We start from the raw sequence: 16,724 nt of genomic DNA on the forward strand, positions 1-16,724 counted from the left end.
TTTTAATGGATTGTATTTTATAGCGTAATTTTAAAGTTTTTTTTAGTGTATTTAAAAATAATTAAATCATGTTTATTTTGCGAGAAGATACAGATTGTTGGACATGTTTTAGTGTTTATTAATCAAATCATCAAATGGAAGCTATTTTGGTATTTCAAGGCAGTAGAGTGAGAAGATACAAAATTATTGGACATGTTTTAGTGTCTATTAATCAAATCATCAAATGGAAGCTATTTTGGTATTTCAAGGCGGTAGAGTTTTATGTTTGGGGTTATTCGTTTTAAATCGATTTGCATGTAATGTAATGTGTAGTCAAATTGTTTTAAAAAGGTGGAGACAAACTTTTTTATCAATTTATTTTTTCTATCTATAAATATTTTTTATTATTTTATTATTATCTCTTCTTATTTTTTTTAATTTTAACTTTTTCTCTATCTCGTAGTTCTTTTTTTTTTGCGTTCTTTTTTTTAAATACTCTCTTTTTTTGGTAGAATTTTTTACGTGACTGGATAATTAATTTATTTATTTTTATCGTTCATTCTCTTCTCTATGGCATACTTAGGGGTAGCAAAGCGGACCGCCCCGCCCCAACCCGCCTAGACCCGCTTCATAAACGGACCGGGCCGGCTCGCTCCGCCAACTAATATGGGTTCAAAATGCTAGCCTGCCCCACTTTATGGCGGATTGGCGAGTTGGCGGACTAGCCCGCTTGACTCTTTTTTTTTTTAAAAAAATAAAATTCATTAAAATTAACCAAAAAATAATAATTAAAAAATCAAATACAAATAAAAAATAGTCAAATTATAATATAATTTTTTCACTATATTTTTTTTAATTTTTAACTTCAATAAAATTGTTCAAAATAATATTTGTCAATAGAATCATCTTTATTTTAAAAAATAAGTCACATAATTTGAGCAAATATACGAAATTGTAAAATAAAATAAATAAAGTTAATAACTAAAAGAAGAATAAAAATAAAAACAAAAAAAAGTGTTTGAAAATTTTATAATTATTAATTTTATAACAGTAATCACTCTTTTATTTAATAGAAAAAAGAAAAATAAAAATATTCGGCCCGGCGGATCGGTCCGCCTCGTCCCGCCAAAACCCGCCAATTTGGCGGGCCCCAAATCCTAGTCCGACCCGCTTTGGTGGGTTTAGCGAGTCGACCGGACGGGTTCAACCCGTTTTGCCACCCCTAGGCATGCTGTATTAATGGAGACTTAATTCACTTTTCTACTCTATGTTATTTTATTTATTCTTAATTTTGCTACTTTAATACCATTTTTATCTTATTTATTTATAGGCCAATTCTTTTTTGTAATTTTCTGTACTTCTATATATTATTATTTTTATTAAATTAATTTGTACTTGATGTAAAAAATTTGGAATCACATGGCTATTTTAGTCATTTCGCATAATATTTTAGTTTTGTCCATATCTATTCAAACATAATACAGGATATTACATTAGTATCTTGTCTATCGTATCTAAACATAATACACAAAAAATAATTTTTAATATTTCTGTTTTATTATTTTTATTTTAATGTCATGTCATGTCATGTTATGTCTTGTCTCCAAACACAAATACAGCCTTTATGTTTATCAAGCCGCATTTTTAGAAATATAGATATGAAAAATAATAGAGTTGAAAAAATTTTGGGATTACAATAAAAAAAAGTATAGGGAGCCAATTTTGGTGGTTTATTTAGTGCATATCTATTATGCAGATAGAATCTTATAAAAGTTGGTAATGTCTCATTCATTATGAAATTATATTGGATACTGTTTTTTGTTTGGTGGGAAAGAAAATTATACACTATTTCTTTCTATTTAATTTTTATCAAACTCAAAATAGACTTTATAGAGATATTAATTCATGCAGTATTACATTATGTTAACTAATTTAACTATAAAATTTTACATATACAAATATCTAATTAAATTGCACAGTTATTTATAGCAATTAAACCTTTTTCCTAGATGAATTCACCGATTATAATGTTTTTGTCTTAATATATGGTAATATTTGGTGCAAAACAAAAAAAAGTTTCTTAAAAAACAAAAGGTATATATTGATATTACAAAAATAGTCCAAGAAAAAGAATGGGTAAACCACTAAAAAAACATTCGAATAAATCAACGTTGATGACAAAAATAGTCTCAAATAATTTTAAAATACGACAAAAATATCCAACATTAAATATATATTTCTTAAAAAATAATTTAGACATTGAATTTTGATACAAATTTTTACAAACATGATTAAAAAAATGAGATATTATTATTCTTAAAATTTGGTGATTTTTTGCTAAAATAATAATATTTCATTTTTCTAATCATGCTCGTAAAAAATCACATCAAAATTTAACTTCTAAAGTATTTTTTAAAAAATGTATATTTAATGTTGAATATTTTTGTCATTTTTTAAAATTATTTGAGGACATTTTTGTTGATAGCAAAATTCAGGTGCATTTTTGTCAGTGTCAAAATTATTCGAGTTAATTTTTGGTAGTTTACCCAAAAAAAACAAAAACATTTTAGGGCAAAAAAAATTTGTGAAGCTGACAAATGTATTTGATGCGTATTTTACATAATCATACAATTATATCCGTTTTTTTTTATTACCATTCAAATATAAAATATATTTATTTTTGTAATGTGGCCGTATATAATTGGTTGCACGCTTAAATTCTTTATTTTATCTGAATTTTTTATTGGAAGTTGGCGATGGAAGCTTGATTGAGATTTGAGAGAGTGACGTCTAACTCTTGAAATAAAAAGAAGAAGAAGAAGAAATGGTGAAGGGACAAAACGTACCAAGCGAATTGAGACATGTTATTGATCAGCTGGAGCGTTACTGCATGGCACCCGATGGATCTCTCATGTCCATCAATGTTTACAACGATCTCCACCTTGTAATAATAACAATTCTCCTTCAAATTATGTGTTCATTGAATTCAATTTTGATTCTCATTAATTGAATTCTACGCAGGCAAGAGAGGAAATGTGCAGGGAGAGAATACGCTACCTGGAAGCCATGGTACAAAGTTACAATCACCTTGTTCATGGACATGAAACTATTGATTTGATTAATTGCATGGCATGCTTAGTTTAAGAACAATTTTATTGTGTGATTGTTTATGTATCCATGTGGTGAATTGCATTGATTGAAGGCAATATACTCCGAGGTGGTTGCAATGGTGGAAGAGTATCATGAATCATCGAGCTCCGGCGGAATAACCGATTCTTCTGGTGGTCTTCATTCGCCACTTGGAACGATGAACTCTTCTCAGGTTTTGTACAAAAATGCTATGTACTCACCAAAAATCAGTTACCAAATTAGCCATTATGTATTTTTGAATAAATACATGTGTTGTTTAAATAATTTTCAGTGTGTATTTTATATTCCAATATGTATTAAGTGGCTGATTTGGTAGCTGATTTTTAGTATACACGTAGCATGATAGGGTTTCGTATTTGTTATCCTGCTAACTTCTTTTCCTTTTTGTTGGTTATAATCTTTGGTACATTACTATGTAAGGATTTGCATTATGTGTTTACATATGGTTGTTGGTTATGGCTTAGGTTGATTGACATAAACAAAAATTACATTTTCTCATTCTGTTAGGTGCATAAGACTTTAGAGCATCGGATGGCTGTGGCCGAGGCGGCTCAAAGATTGAGACTTCCACTTATTGCTGAAGATGGGAAACTTCATGAGCATGAAGATATTGAGAAGTTGAGTGTGGTGTCTAGAAGCTTCATTGATAGTAACAGTTCCAGTCCCAGTGCCACCATCTATTCAAGCAATGCTGCAAATTATGCTACTCCAAGAAGCTCCATCAGTGGGGTTAATTCTGCATTCTCTGGCGTAGTAGATTCGGCGGAACCAGGAATTTTTGGTGTCCCTGATCGCTTTTTGGGAATTACACCTGCTTATTTGTGGCAAAGTCAAATTCAAAAAACACCATCATCTGGGGTATACTTTTAGCATAATTTTAAATTTGAATTGAAATGTGTACTTTCATCATTGAAACCTAAAGAAAGAAAATCAAAAATCTTTAGGATATGAGAGAATACTGCAAGTCTCTTTCCCGTGAGATAGACGATCGCCTGAAATTGAAATGTGATATGCTATTAAGTGCCTTTGTATTGGATGTCGACGAAAATAGTAAGTGTAATCTGCATATTATTATTCTAATTAACTGTGTGATGCTGATTCTTTACCTTGGTTTATCATTTGTAATATTTGCTAACTGATTCCTTGGTTCTTGATCTAGATTCTTTTTCATCTCCAAGTCTAAGAACGAGTTCTTTGCTTGCAGAAAGGTATGAGCTAATTCCAGTAACGTAATCTTTAATTGTTTGAAAGTTCTTATTCACTTGTAACATGGAAAATTGTCATGTCATAGAGCAAATATTCATGTTTTTGTAATATGAAGTAGAGTTAAAGAGCATAGATAATTCCAGTTCTAATAGTTTTGACTTTTGAATACATAGCTATTAACTGCAGTGTCTCAATCTAAACAGGGTGAAGTCAATGATTGAGCAGATTGAAAGAGAAGAAACAGCATTGCGAGAGAACCTTTATTCTGCATATAGAAAGTTTGCTGAATACTATAATGTACATGCATAGACACTGAGTATAATCACCTCCCTACGAAATTGCACACTTTTTTTTTTCTGTGTATGCAAGTTGAGGCATTGCAATTTACATTCTTTTCCATCTCTTGCATCATCTTCACAATTTTACGTACTAAAACCTGTTTTAATAGGTCCTGGAGCAGATACTTGGGGTGATTATTGAACTATTTAATAATTTTAAGTTGGGACATCAACATGATTATGTGAGTATTTAACAAATTCCATTATAATTGCTAAGGCTGCATATTCTCGACTTACCCCCGATGTATTTGTTAGGATGAAGTGAAGAAGTCATGGCTCTGTCAAAGATGTGAGGCAATGGATGCAAAATTGAAGTTGGTTTTTTATCTGTTACCTTTGCTATGATTAATGTTTCTTAATAATTAAAATTCAAATCATATCTGTATTTTATTTTATTTTAAATATGATTCTCTCTATATGGCTGAAATTATAACAAATTTATGAATTCCAAACATCGGTTGGTTTACGTCATATGCATCGTATATCTACTTCAAATTATCTTTTTAGCAGCATCTTTAAGTTTTTTCCAGGTGACATTATCTGATAAAATTCATGTTTTCCATTGCATGTCAGGGTCCTAGAGCATTTTTTCCTTTATAAGACTTACAATGAAGAAACCGTACCTGCCCTATATAAGATAAGGTACAACCATTGAATCCTAAGTTTGTAAGTAGATCTGTTTTAGTTTTAATTTAGCTTTGTTTTTTCCTTACCCGTTTTGTTCTTAGGGAATATATTGTTGAGGCTACTAAAGAAGCTTCTGATACTTATAATAAAGCGGTATGTTTTTATGTTTACTCATGCATGTCTTGGTATTTCAGTGATTAGTTATTATGATAGTAACACAAGAAAAGATTGAGCAATAATCATCTTCATCTTCTACTTCTAGTATTATATTTTGAAAAAGCTAAGGCAATGACAAGGTTGACAACTGACATTGTATCTGTTACATGAGACATGATCCAATTTCGTCTCTAGCTTCGAAGCAATTTCAGAATGTGGCTCTTGTTCCAGTTACATCAAGTGCAAATGTGTAATACTTATATGGTTATATTTATGGTTGTGATAATGTTTTAGTTTTTATATTTCAACCTTTTTAACAGTTTACTCGCCTGATGGAATACCAAGGTCTTGATGATGAATTTGAGGACATGGCAAGGGAGTATGAGGATATTTTAGAGGTGATTATATTTCTTTCCTTAGTTTTTAGGCCTTTTAGGCCGTTTGTAAATGCAATGTTAGTTTTCTCTTTATTTATTTATTTATTTTTTGAAGTTGGCTTTGAAACTCTGGTATGGGATAAACCACCTAGCATATGAACTTTCTCAAGTATTTGGCTTTGTTGAATTATTATTTATTCCTTATATTGATGATGTTTTGCAGAAATTGGAAAATATGCAATGGACAATTCAACAAGTTGAGATGGATCTGAAATCATTTGCTAGATAACCAAAGCATAGAGTATAAGAGTTTAGTAACGAAGCTTGTGAAAAAATTAAGTGTTCCAGCCTCATGATTTTGCTAAATGAGGGGAAGCAAAATATATGTTGTAGTTAAGATTTTTTTGAGCTTTAGTAAACCTTTTATAGTTTATATTGCAACCTTGGCAAATGATCCGTTATTTTCTTTTCTATTATATGAGGATGAATTTCATATCATAAGTAATAGAAAATGAAGTCCTTTTTAATAAATTATAGTGTGACTATTCTTTGTTTTTTGCCTTTAAAGTTTAAAGTTTAAACATTATTTCATTAGGCTATTCTTTATTAGAAGTATTTTTCTAAGGGGAACTTTTTAAACATTAACTTCTTTCTAATACAATGTTGAAATTACATTCCAATAAAAGTGAATGAAGAAACCAAACAATTGGATGTAACAAATTTTCTGTGCAGAGATATTCTGTGATTTAGAATAGGCATTGCCTTCTTGCTAGGTTACTCTAACTGCTCATCATCAACAACAAAATCTTATCCCACTGGGTGGAGTCGGTCATATGGATCAAATGATGTTATTGTGCTGTATCATATATCATGTCTGTAGTAAAATTGATCATACAAAGATCGTTCTAGCTTTCTCCACATATCCAAACCACCTTAGATGAGATTTCACCATCTTTTTAACAATGGGTGCTACTCCAACTTTCTATTCCAAAATCATTATTCCTTATTCTGTCGATACGAGTATGAATTTTTTTTTTTGGGTGTCTATACGAGTATGATTATTTGCATCTTCATTTTGGCCACTCTAACAGCTCATCATTGTACAAAATTCTTCATAGCTTATTCTACCATCCTGTGATACCACAAGATTAATAATATTGAGTTTAGTATAAGCTGAGGAACTATAATAGAATCTTATGGCAGCTCAATACAAAAAGATAAAATATGCATACATTATCTGTATCAATTTGAGAGATTATTTCATTGATTGTGACTTCATCATTGGCACCAAATTCTGCCATGAGTGTGTTCAGATTATCTCTTGTAATAAACCTGTAATGAACCAGAGTAAATATGTCAATTTGGAGAAATACTTGCATGTTTCTGAAGCCAAAAAAGCAAAAATCCAAAATATGTAACTGTAAAATCAAACTAAAATTATTATTCATGTGTTATATATTATTGGAAAAGAAATTAATGTAGAAATCTTACCCACTCTTGTCTATATTAAAATATTGGAAGGCCTTGTAAAGATTTTGATCTCTTTTTAATCTATGCCTGTGCATTGCAGCAGTGATGAACTCTAGGCAGTCAAAAGTGCCATTTCTATCCATATCAACCTAAGATTTGACAATAAAATGTAATTAAAGATTTTGAAGACATATATAAAAAATGAAGATAAACAGATTATAATAATAAATGATACTAAGTCAATGATAATAGGTTGCAACACTTACAGCATCCATAATCTGCTTCGCTTCGGAATCAGTAAGCTTTGAACCAAGTTTTTGCATTCCTGTCTTCAGTTCTTCAGTGGTGATTGCACCATCATTATCAGTGTCCATATTTGCAAACATTGTCTTCAAACCTCGGACCTCTTCTTTAGAAAGATTTTGCGCAATAACCTACGATTATTAGAAAATAAACAATAAAAGGAGTTAACTAACTCTTAGGCAATAAAGAATATGGTGGTTTCTTCATGCAGTTTGTTTGGTTGAACAACATACTTTGAGGGAAAGTTTCTTTAGCATATTCATTTCTCTGAATGCATTCATTCTGGAAAGGATTGCATTGTCCATTGGCTTGTGATGAGAAGAAGCCTTCACATTTTCTTTAATCCACTTGTGCTCTACAAGTCATACAATTCAAATGATTTAATTAGTAGAGAAATTAAATACACTAAATGGGAAATTAAGTCCTTAATCATGCTAAAACCATTCTATATAAGTGATTTTTGAGCGTAAATTAGTATCCACAAATAGGAATGTCCAACTAAAACACCCTTAGTTTATGTTTCGCAAGAGTCTTGTGACGATAGATAATACAAATATAAAAATAAAAGACAGAGACAGGACAGAATAGTTGTGTATATCGATCATGTTCTTTCTAAAATAGTTACCAAACGGAGTCTTTATAATAAAATTCAAATTATAAAATAATGCTTATATATGCTAAAAATTACATACCTAGCACCTCAGCAGATGTAATGCGTTTCTCTGGATCAAGTGTTAGCATCTTAGACACAAGGTCTTTAGCATCCTTTGATATTCTTGGCCATGGATGACTTTCAAAATCGATACGACCTAGTAGTATAGCTCTAAATATTCCCTCTTCTTTCTCTGCAGCACAGATTTTGTGTAAATGGAAAAGTTATTCAAGTCTAGAATGCAACAGAGAAAAGTTCAAGTGTTAGGCTCTAATACAAGGTGATGATTCCTAATGTGAAAGTCAAAGTCAAAGTCAAACTTTACCTGCCCAAAATGGAGGCATACCACTGAGTAAGGCATACAATATAACTCCTGCACTCCATATATCTGCTTCCTTTCCATGTTTGCCTTTTAGAACTTCTGGAGCAATATAGTATGGACTCCCAAGAACATCAGCATATTTCTCTCCTGTATGAATTAATCAATGAAAGTTTATTACATATTCCAAGTTCAAGAAGATACTCTTATCATGTTTTTTGTTTTCATTGATCGTTTTCACTTTTTTCTTTACAGAATCTTGAAAAACATTAAACATTCATTGCATCGTCTTTAGGTTTTAGTGCCGTCCTTTTTACTAGACTCTAATTCTTGTTTTCTATCCTATTTTGTTCGGTATCTTATAAACATTTATTTTTAGATGTTCAAATAACATTATTCTTTTCATTATTTAACCAAATAGACTGAAAAACCAAACAAAAGATCAATTCTTACCTTGTTCAATGAAAGAGGCATGGCCAAAATCAATGGCCTTAAGAATTGCATCTTCACCCCTAGTAGAAAACATGAGATTCTCTGGTTTGAGGTCCCTATGCATAACACCCATGAAATGGCATTGATGAACAATGGTAACAATTTCTCTACACAATGAAGCAGCATCTCTTTCATTGTAATGACCCTTTTGCATAATCCTATGGAGAAGATGGCCACCTGAACATAGCTCCATAACAATATGAACATAAAGAGAATCCTCAAAAACACTTTTGAACTCAACAACATTTGGTTGGCCACTCAAATGCATCATAACTTGGATCTCCTTCTTTAAGGCATCCTTATAATCACCACCTCTGCTTAGAAGCTTCTTCTTTGAGATTGATTTGCATGCATATTGCAATCCACTTGATCTCTCAATGCACAAATGTGTCACACCACAATTGCCCCTCCCTAATTCCTTCCCAAAAGTATAGAACTTACCAATGTGTTCAAATGGTATCCCAAGAATTGATTCAGAACTTTCATCAAATGGGTAGGGTGCATGTGCTTTTGCTTTTTCTTTTGAACTTTGGCTTTTACTTATACAAGCACCCATATACTTGAGAATGTTGAGATTATGGACCGTGATTTGCCACACAACAATTATAGCTGCAAAGAATTTGTAACTATGAGACTAATTTGATAATAACTTAATTACTATCTTAGAAAACTTAGTTATAACATAAAAGCTATTTTGTCCTACATAATATTTCCAAAAATAAATGTTAAATTAAGATTTGGATTATGAGTCTAGAAATATTATTAATATATGGAAAGTATTATTTATACATCAATACAGAGAACCATTGTAAAATAATCATTACAACTAAATAAGACAATAGAAGTAGGATTGAAATTATGGAGGAAAAAAAATTAGTTAATACCTCCTTAATAGAGCTGTCAAATAACAATAATTGTGGACATATATTATTTAATGAAAGAAAAGAATTAATTCAAATAACTAGTTTTAGTTGGTTTATTTATAGATTATGTATTTGTAATTTCCAGTTAAAACAATATACATATTTAACTAGTGACAGCATTTTCTATTTTCCATTTTTGTCTTCGTTGTCTCCTAAGTCTTACTAATGAATTGGATTCAATATATGAAATTATTTCTTATAGTGTTAATAATGTTGGGTTATTTGTGCTTTTCAAATTTTTCATTTCATAACATTCAATCAGTTACAAAATGAATTAATAATGTCATTAAACATAAATACTAACCATATCATATGAATAAGGAGAACAATTTATTTCTCATTGATACAAATGTCATGTAACAATTTTCAACTAGTTTTTCATTTATTTATTTATTTTTAATCAAGACTATCAACTAGAATCCATAACAATGAAATGATAAGAACCCATGAGAACTAAATCAATTGAAAAAAAAAAATAAAAAAGAACAGAAAAAGAACATGAGATATAGTTGATAAAAAAAACTATGTATATATATATTAAACTAATGGTAACATTTTCATGACTCAAAAGGAACTAACCTTCAATGTAGACCTTTAAATGTTTCTCTAACTTGTATTTGATTACCAATGATCAATTTTGAACTCTCAATAAACAAATGCAGACTTTGAAAATTGATTGAAATGTAAAAGGAGATAGAAAATGTGACTTTATGCAATATAAAAGGCAAGTGAACAAGAGAATGACAACTTCCACAATAAGAAAATGTGACTACATTAGGAAATATATAGGTTTCAATCTCTGAATATAGTAAAATAGGGTCTTCAAAATCAACCTATTATAAATAGATTCAACACCAACTGTTCCAACAAACATTTTCATTTTCAATTTCATTTTCAAATTCATTATAAATAGTTAACGCGTCTTATTTTTGTTTAACTAAAATATCGGAAAATAATGAAATCGCGATATGTCTAACTTGACTTTTTATTCAAAATTAGTCCCTTAAATGGTCTTAATTTTTGAATCCCAAAAATAAATAATTAAAATAAGTAACTCATAAGAGAGACAACAATTGTTTCTCAAATCTTATTAGTTGGATTTCTAATATTATGGCTAAATATTAATATCAAAAGATTTTATTTTATCTTTTTTATCCATGCTATAAACATTAGATAAAATTTTATGATTCAACAAAATTTTATTTCAGCTGACTTTAGAAGTCACAACAAGCAACAAATTACATGAGAGATTAAAAAATAATGTTTTAAAGTGGAGAGGGAAAAAAAAAAAGAAACCAAAGAAAGTTGATATCAGTCACTCAGGACATTGAAATTTTGAAACTCAAAAACAAATCTAAAATTTATAATCTTTACATGCCCTGTTAGATAATATTATTTATTTTTATTAAATATTGGAAACCTTCTAAGAACATTATAAGTACATGATGCCTTTTCACTAGAGGGGTCCTAGCAGCTGCAGACTCTCAAAACTAGTGAAATTATTTCATTTAGAATAGTTTGCCTTGATGAGTTGTTCCACTCCTCATCATTGTACAAAATTCTTCATAGTTGATTCTTCCATCCTGAAAAATAAAATAAAAGATTAATCTATTAATAATGTAACTAAAATATAAAAAAAAAACTACTCCCTCCTTTTCAAAATTATTCGCCAATTTCGACAAAGTGATACATTAAAATATATCCACATCATCTACTTCGTCCGAATTGTCTGTTTATTTATTTTTTTGATTGCTGACGGTATCCCCAAATCTGATAGACTAAGGATTAATCCTTCGCAAATCTAGGCTTCATTTAAGAGTTTGTCCTTGGCTACTGGGTTGCTGCTGCACAAGGTAAGATTCGAAACCCGGACACTTGCTTAAGCGAACAAGTGAACTAACTACTCGACCAACTGTCTGTTATTTATTATGAATTGGAGGATGGAATTAAATTAGAAACTTGTAGCAACTCAATAAGAAAATAGGCTTACATTATCTGTATCAACTTCAGATATGATTTCCCTGATTGTGGCTTCATCACCCATACCATATTCTTTCATGGCTGATTCTAGTTCATCTCTTGTAATAAACCTGAGTCAATATTAAAGAAAATGCAATCAAGTTTGGAATATTCATCAATTGATACTTCATATGAAGCACAAATACTGCTACGTGACACAAACACAACACGATACGGATTCAGAGATCCGACAAAATTTAGAAATTACAAGATACAACACGGCCTTACCAATTACCATAAGTCCATAACATATAAATTTGGTAAAATAATAAAAAAGAAACACACTGTTAATTTTACCTTACTTAAAAATATAGAAATGCACATGAAACTTCATTGACAGTGTCATACATCTAACATTCAAAGTTAAAATCAAGATAGAAGGACTAACCCACTGTTGTCTTTATCAAAATATTGGAAGGCCTTGTAGAGATGCTCATCTCTTTCTAACCTATGTCTATGCATTGTAGCAGTGATGAATTCTATGTAGTCGATCGTGCCGTTTCCATCCACATCAGCCTGGTTTAAGGAATAAGAACGTAAGCTTAGAAGATTCAAAAGAAACAAAACAACAACAATAATAATAATAAACATTGTGAATTACTGACAGCATCCATCAACTGCCGCACTTCGGCTTCAGTGAGTTTCGATCCAAGTCGTTGCAATCCAGCCCTTAGTTCCTCATATGTGATTGAACCGCTATTGTCAGTGTCAATATTTGTAAACATTGACTTTAAACCTTGGATCTCTTCTTCAGAAAGATTTTCAGCTATGACCTAAAATTGTATCAAAATCTAATCAGTTTTATCATTCCCAACTTAGACTTACATACCTCTATACTATAGTTTAGAAAGAGTGATGGGAGATGATGTCATAACAAGAACACTAGAATGATATGTTTTATATTTCTCAATGTTTAACCATTACAGGCCGTTCGACTTCTGATTTCATTTTCAGCATTTTCTACTTTTAGAATTGTGAAAAAAAAATTGAAAACAACAAAATCATATTTTCTGTTTCCATTTCTTATTTTCTTTTTTTTTTCCCAATAATTTCTAATTAGGGGTACTAAGTATGCCACTGAATACAATAAGAATCAAAGAACAATTAAAATACTTACCTTAAGTGCAAGTTTCTTTAGTTTATTCATTGCTCTAAATTGCTTCATTCTGGAAAGGACTGCACTGTCTATTGGCTTGTCAGAAGCATTTCCATCTTCTCTAATCCATGGGTGCTCTAACCATTCATACAATACATGGACTCAATTAGAAGAAAAAATTAAAAATACTTCAACCGAGAAGATTCTTAAGGATGATGCTACAACTTATACATTCAATCATCAGCAATAGGAATCGGAAACAAGGTTAACCTACCAAGAACTTGAGCCGAAGTGATGCGTTTCTTTGGCTCCTGTGTAAGCATCTTACGAACGAGGTCCTTAGCACTATTTGATATGCTTGGCCATGGGGCGCTTTCGAAATCAATATGGCCTTCCAATATGGCATCAAATATTCCCTTTTCCGTCTCTACATAACATTTTAATGAAACAAAGTCATCAAGCTCAATTTGTAATGAAGAACAGGGGAAAAGAAAATGATAGGCTCTAACACGAGATTATTATCCTGTTATTAATATCGAAGTCGCATTTTACCTGCCCAGAATGGAGGCACACCACTGAGTAAGATATATAATATAACTCCTGCACTCCATACATCTATTTCCTTTCCATATCTACGACGTAGAACTTCCGGGGCAACATAATAAGCGCTCCCAACTATGTCACGATACACCTTGCCTAGAAAGAATTAGTTAGAAAGATAATTAATATATATTCCATTTTCAAGGTGGAAAAATCTTACTATCTTATCAGAAAAAACAAGTCCAGCTTTAAAAATATGAGAAAGTATAAAAACAAGGTGAATCACATTCTTGCAGAAAGATTATATCTGAACAGATATTGGTGGATTATGATGGAACTAAAATAAGTAAGAAACTTGTCATTTGAAAAAAAAATGAAATTATGCACAAGATATTAACATTTGCTAATCATCTTGAGTTCAGGAACCTCGTGAAACCTAAGGATAGAATGCAAATCAAAAAATAGAATCTGGTCAACTTGATCAATCAAGTGAAGTCACCATGAAGGACCACATCAATACTTTATGTGCTATCATACTTTAATTCTACTTTATACCATGTCTACCGTGCAAAAGTGCTACGGAAGCCAAAGGAAAAAGTTGATATCCTCACAAAGTCTTAAATATTCATCCTAATATATATTCAAAGTTAATTAATTTACATGTCCATATTTAAAGAAACATATATGCAAATCTTAGCATAAATTGGACAGCAAAGAAGTGTAACAAATCAGGAGATTCAGGACTATTAATGACAAGTTTTGGCAACAAATTGACAGAAACAATCCCGGTTAATTTTTGATCTGGAAGGTTGAACAATTTACAAAAATTTCCCACTCCCACAGCAAGGAAAATCATCAGATAAGTTTCAGACACACAATTACAGAACAGTACATGAGTATGGTAGAACAGTTCACTCTTTTTTCATGATTAAACTTATGAACCTAAAAATTTCAAAGAACCAATGTGTGAAAAGGATAAAATTTTTTACCTTCATCAATGAATACCGACAGACCGAAATCCGTGGCCTTGAGAAGTGCCTTGTCATCCTTACCGGACAACAAGAAATTCTCTGGCTTAAGATCCCTATGCATCACACCCATGAAATGGCAAATATGAACAACATTCACAATCTGTCTGCATATTGAAGCTGCAGCTCTTTCACTGTAATGTCCCTTTGCAATGATCCTATCAAAAAGCTCACCACCTGCACACAACTCCATGACAACATGAACTGAATGCTTGTCCTCATAAGCACCTTTGAATTCAACAATGTTTGCTTGTCCACTCAAATGCTGCATAATATGAATCTCCCTTTTTATATCCTCCTTATCAGATTTGCTAACAAGCTTCCTCTTTGAGATCGATTTACAAGCATATTGCAGGCCACTTGAATTCTCAGTGCAGAGATATGTCACACCAAATTGGCCTCTCCCCAATTCTTTTCCAAGGGTATAGTATTGCCTAACATCCTCTAATGGCTTCCCAAGAATTGTATCTGACCTGATAACAGGTTTTGGACTTGGAACAGGAACAGTGTTCTTGTTCCAATTGGCTTGAGGTGCAGCAGGTTTCTCAGGTATATTGTAAGGTTGCCGCTGTTGTTGTTGTTGTTGTTGCTGTTGCTGTTGTTGTTGTTGCTGTTGTTGTTGATGATGATGATGATGATGATGATGTGGGGGTGGAGGAGGGTTCTTTGATTGGTTCACATAGGGTTCATGTCCATGTCTGTAACCATTGTATTCATGTTCTGATCCTTTTTTACTCAAACAACCACCCATGATTGTGTCACAGAAACAGAAAGTAAAGATGGTTCAGACAATTCAACAAACACCACCAATACAATACTTGAAGCTGATCAGTCAACGCATATAAAAAAAAGCCAGATGAGAATTCAACAAGACTATACAAACAGATGTTAATGAATATAATAATAAAGCTTTGGAATTGGATCAGGAACCTTGAAAGTGAAGATAATAGAAGAGACCCCAGATAAGGAAAAGAGAAGAATATGCAGAAAAATTAAGCAAAGTCTGAAACTTTGATAATACTATGCAAAAGGGTATATGAGAAAATGGATCAGAGAATCTGGGTTTTTGTGAAAAGTTGGATGGGAATAAGGGACAAGCTGGTCAACTATTGAATTTGGATTTGGATTTGTATTAGTGAGAAGTTTGATTTGAAGTGTTAAATGGTGCGACCAGAACAAAGGTTAGAACTTTAGAATTTAGATAGAGAAAGAAGGTTCCTTGTAAGAGTTACAAACACACCCAAAGGACCGAATCAGAGACAGATGGAGACAACATGAACCACTTTGGTGTTTTGCTTTCACCCATGTTTTCAAGCCCATTAATGTTTTTTTTATTATTATTTAAAAAAAAAGACATAAGTACATTTTATTAGGTAATGATCACGTTTGATTGTCTGTTTTAATTTTTAATAATGAATGATATATTATATAACATAAGAATATTGATTTATAAATGAAAGTGAAATGATACAATTTGGAACTATTCGATTTTATATAAATGGTAATTATATGTACTAAACCCTTTTTAGTCAAGGTTTGATCATAATTTTTTTTTATCAATAAGCATTATTACAATAATATTTTGAAGTAAGTAGAAAGTCTTAGAACTATGAATATTTCATTGATATATTTTCTCTTGAGTAACTTTCTTAAATAATTAACTTATATATTTTCAGTCATTTTATATGTCGTTTCAGATATATATATATATATATATATATATATATATATATATATATATATATATATATATAATTCCTAATAAATTATAGATTAGATATTTTGATTTTAACAATTTTTTGTTTTTTAAAAGTTTTTAAGAAATATTTTCATAGACAAATTGTCCTTTCTATCACTTTTAATTAAATTTTTAATGGAAATAGAGTCTTTTTTTAATTTTTTTTTCTCAATTATTGTTATAAGGTGTGATATCTCATCATACATTCTGAGATAAAAAAAAAAATTGAATGAATGAATGATAAAAATCACAGTTGACAAAATAATTGGAAGAGAAATTTAAGAAGATTTATTCACATATTTTTTGTTAGA

At 30.9% G+C, this 16,724-nt stretch overlaps 2 protein-coding genes and 1 pseudogene across 2 annotated transcripts; 1 reads left to right on the plus strand and 2 right to left on the minus strand.

Annotated features, from left to right (window-relative positions):
• Positions 1–2,803: 2,803 nt before the first annotated feature.
• On the plus strand, positions 2,804–6,272 carry LOC130942258 (AUGMIN subunit 4-like). The gene is made up of 13 exons (XM_057870979.1): positions 2,804–2,923; positions 3,001–3,048; positions 3,182–3,301; positions 3,637–3,987; positions 4,074–4,179; positions 4,289–4,337; positions 4,539–4,632; positions 4,784–4,855; positions 4,929–4,987; positions 5,247–5,315; positions 5,402–5,453; positions 5,777–5,854; positions 6,057–6,272. The coding sequence occupies exons 1-13, from the start codon at positions 2,804–2,806 to the stop codon at positions 6,120–6,122; spliced, it is 1,284 nt and encodes a 427-aa protein (XP_057726962.1). The 3' UTR covers positions 6,123–6,272.
• A 382-nt stretch (positions 6,273–6,654) lies between these two features.
• On the minus strand, positions 6,655–9,355 carry LOC130942034 (calcium-dependent protein kinase 2-like; annotated as a pseudogene).
• A 1,916-nt stretch (positions 9,356–11,271) lies between these two features.
• Positions 11,272–15,921, minus strand: LOC130942033 (calcium-dependent protein kinase 2-like). The gene is made up of 8 exons (XM_057870708.1): positions 14,637–15,921; positions 13,660–13,803; positions 13,382–13,534; positions 13,129–13,244; positions 12,617–12,784; positions 12,400–12,527; positions 11,983–12,082; positions 11,272–11,575 (listed from the first exon to the last, which is right to left on the minus strand). The coding sequence occupies exons 1-8, from the start codon at positions 15,424–15,426 to the stop codon at positions 11,501–11,503; spliced, it is 1,674 nt and encodes a 557-aa protein (XP_057726691.1). The 5' UTR covers positions 15,427–15,921; the 3' UTR covers positions 11,272–11,500.
• Positions 15,922–16,724: the final 803 nt, after the last annotated feature.

This window comes from Arachis stenosperma, chromosome 7 (assembly GCF_014773155.1).
Source record: "Arachis stenosperma cultivar V10309 chromosome 7, arast.V10309.gnm1.PFL2, whole genome shotgun sequence".
NCBI classification, from domain to species: Eukaryota; Viridiplantae; Streptophyta; class Magnoliopsida; order Fabales; family Fabaceae; genus Arachis; species Arachis stenosperma.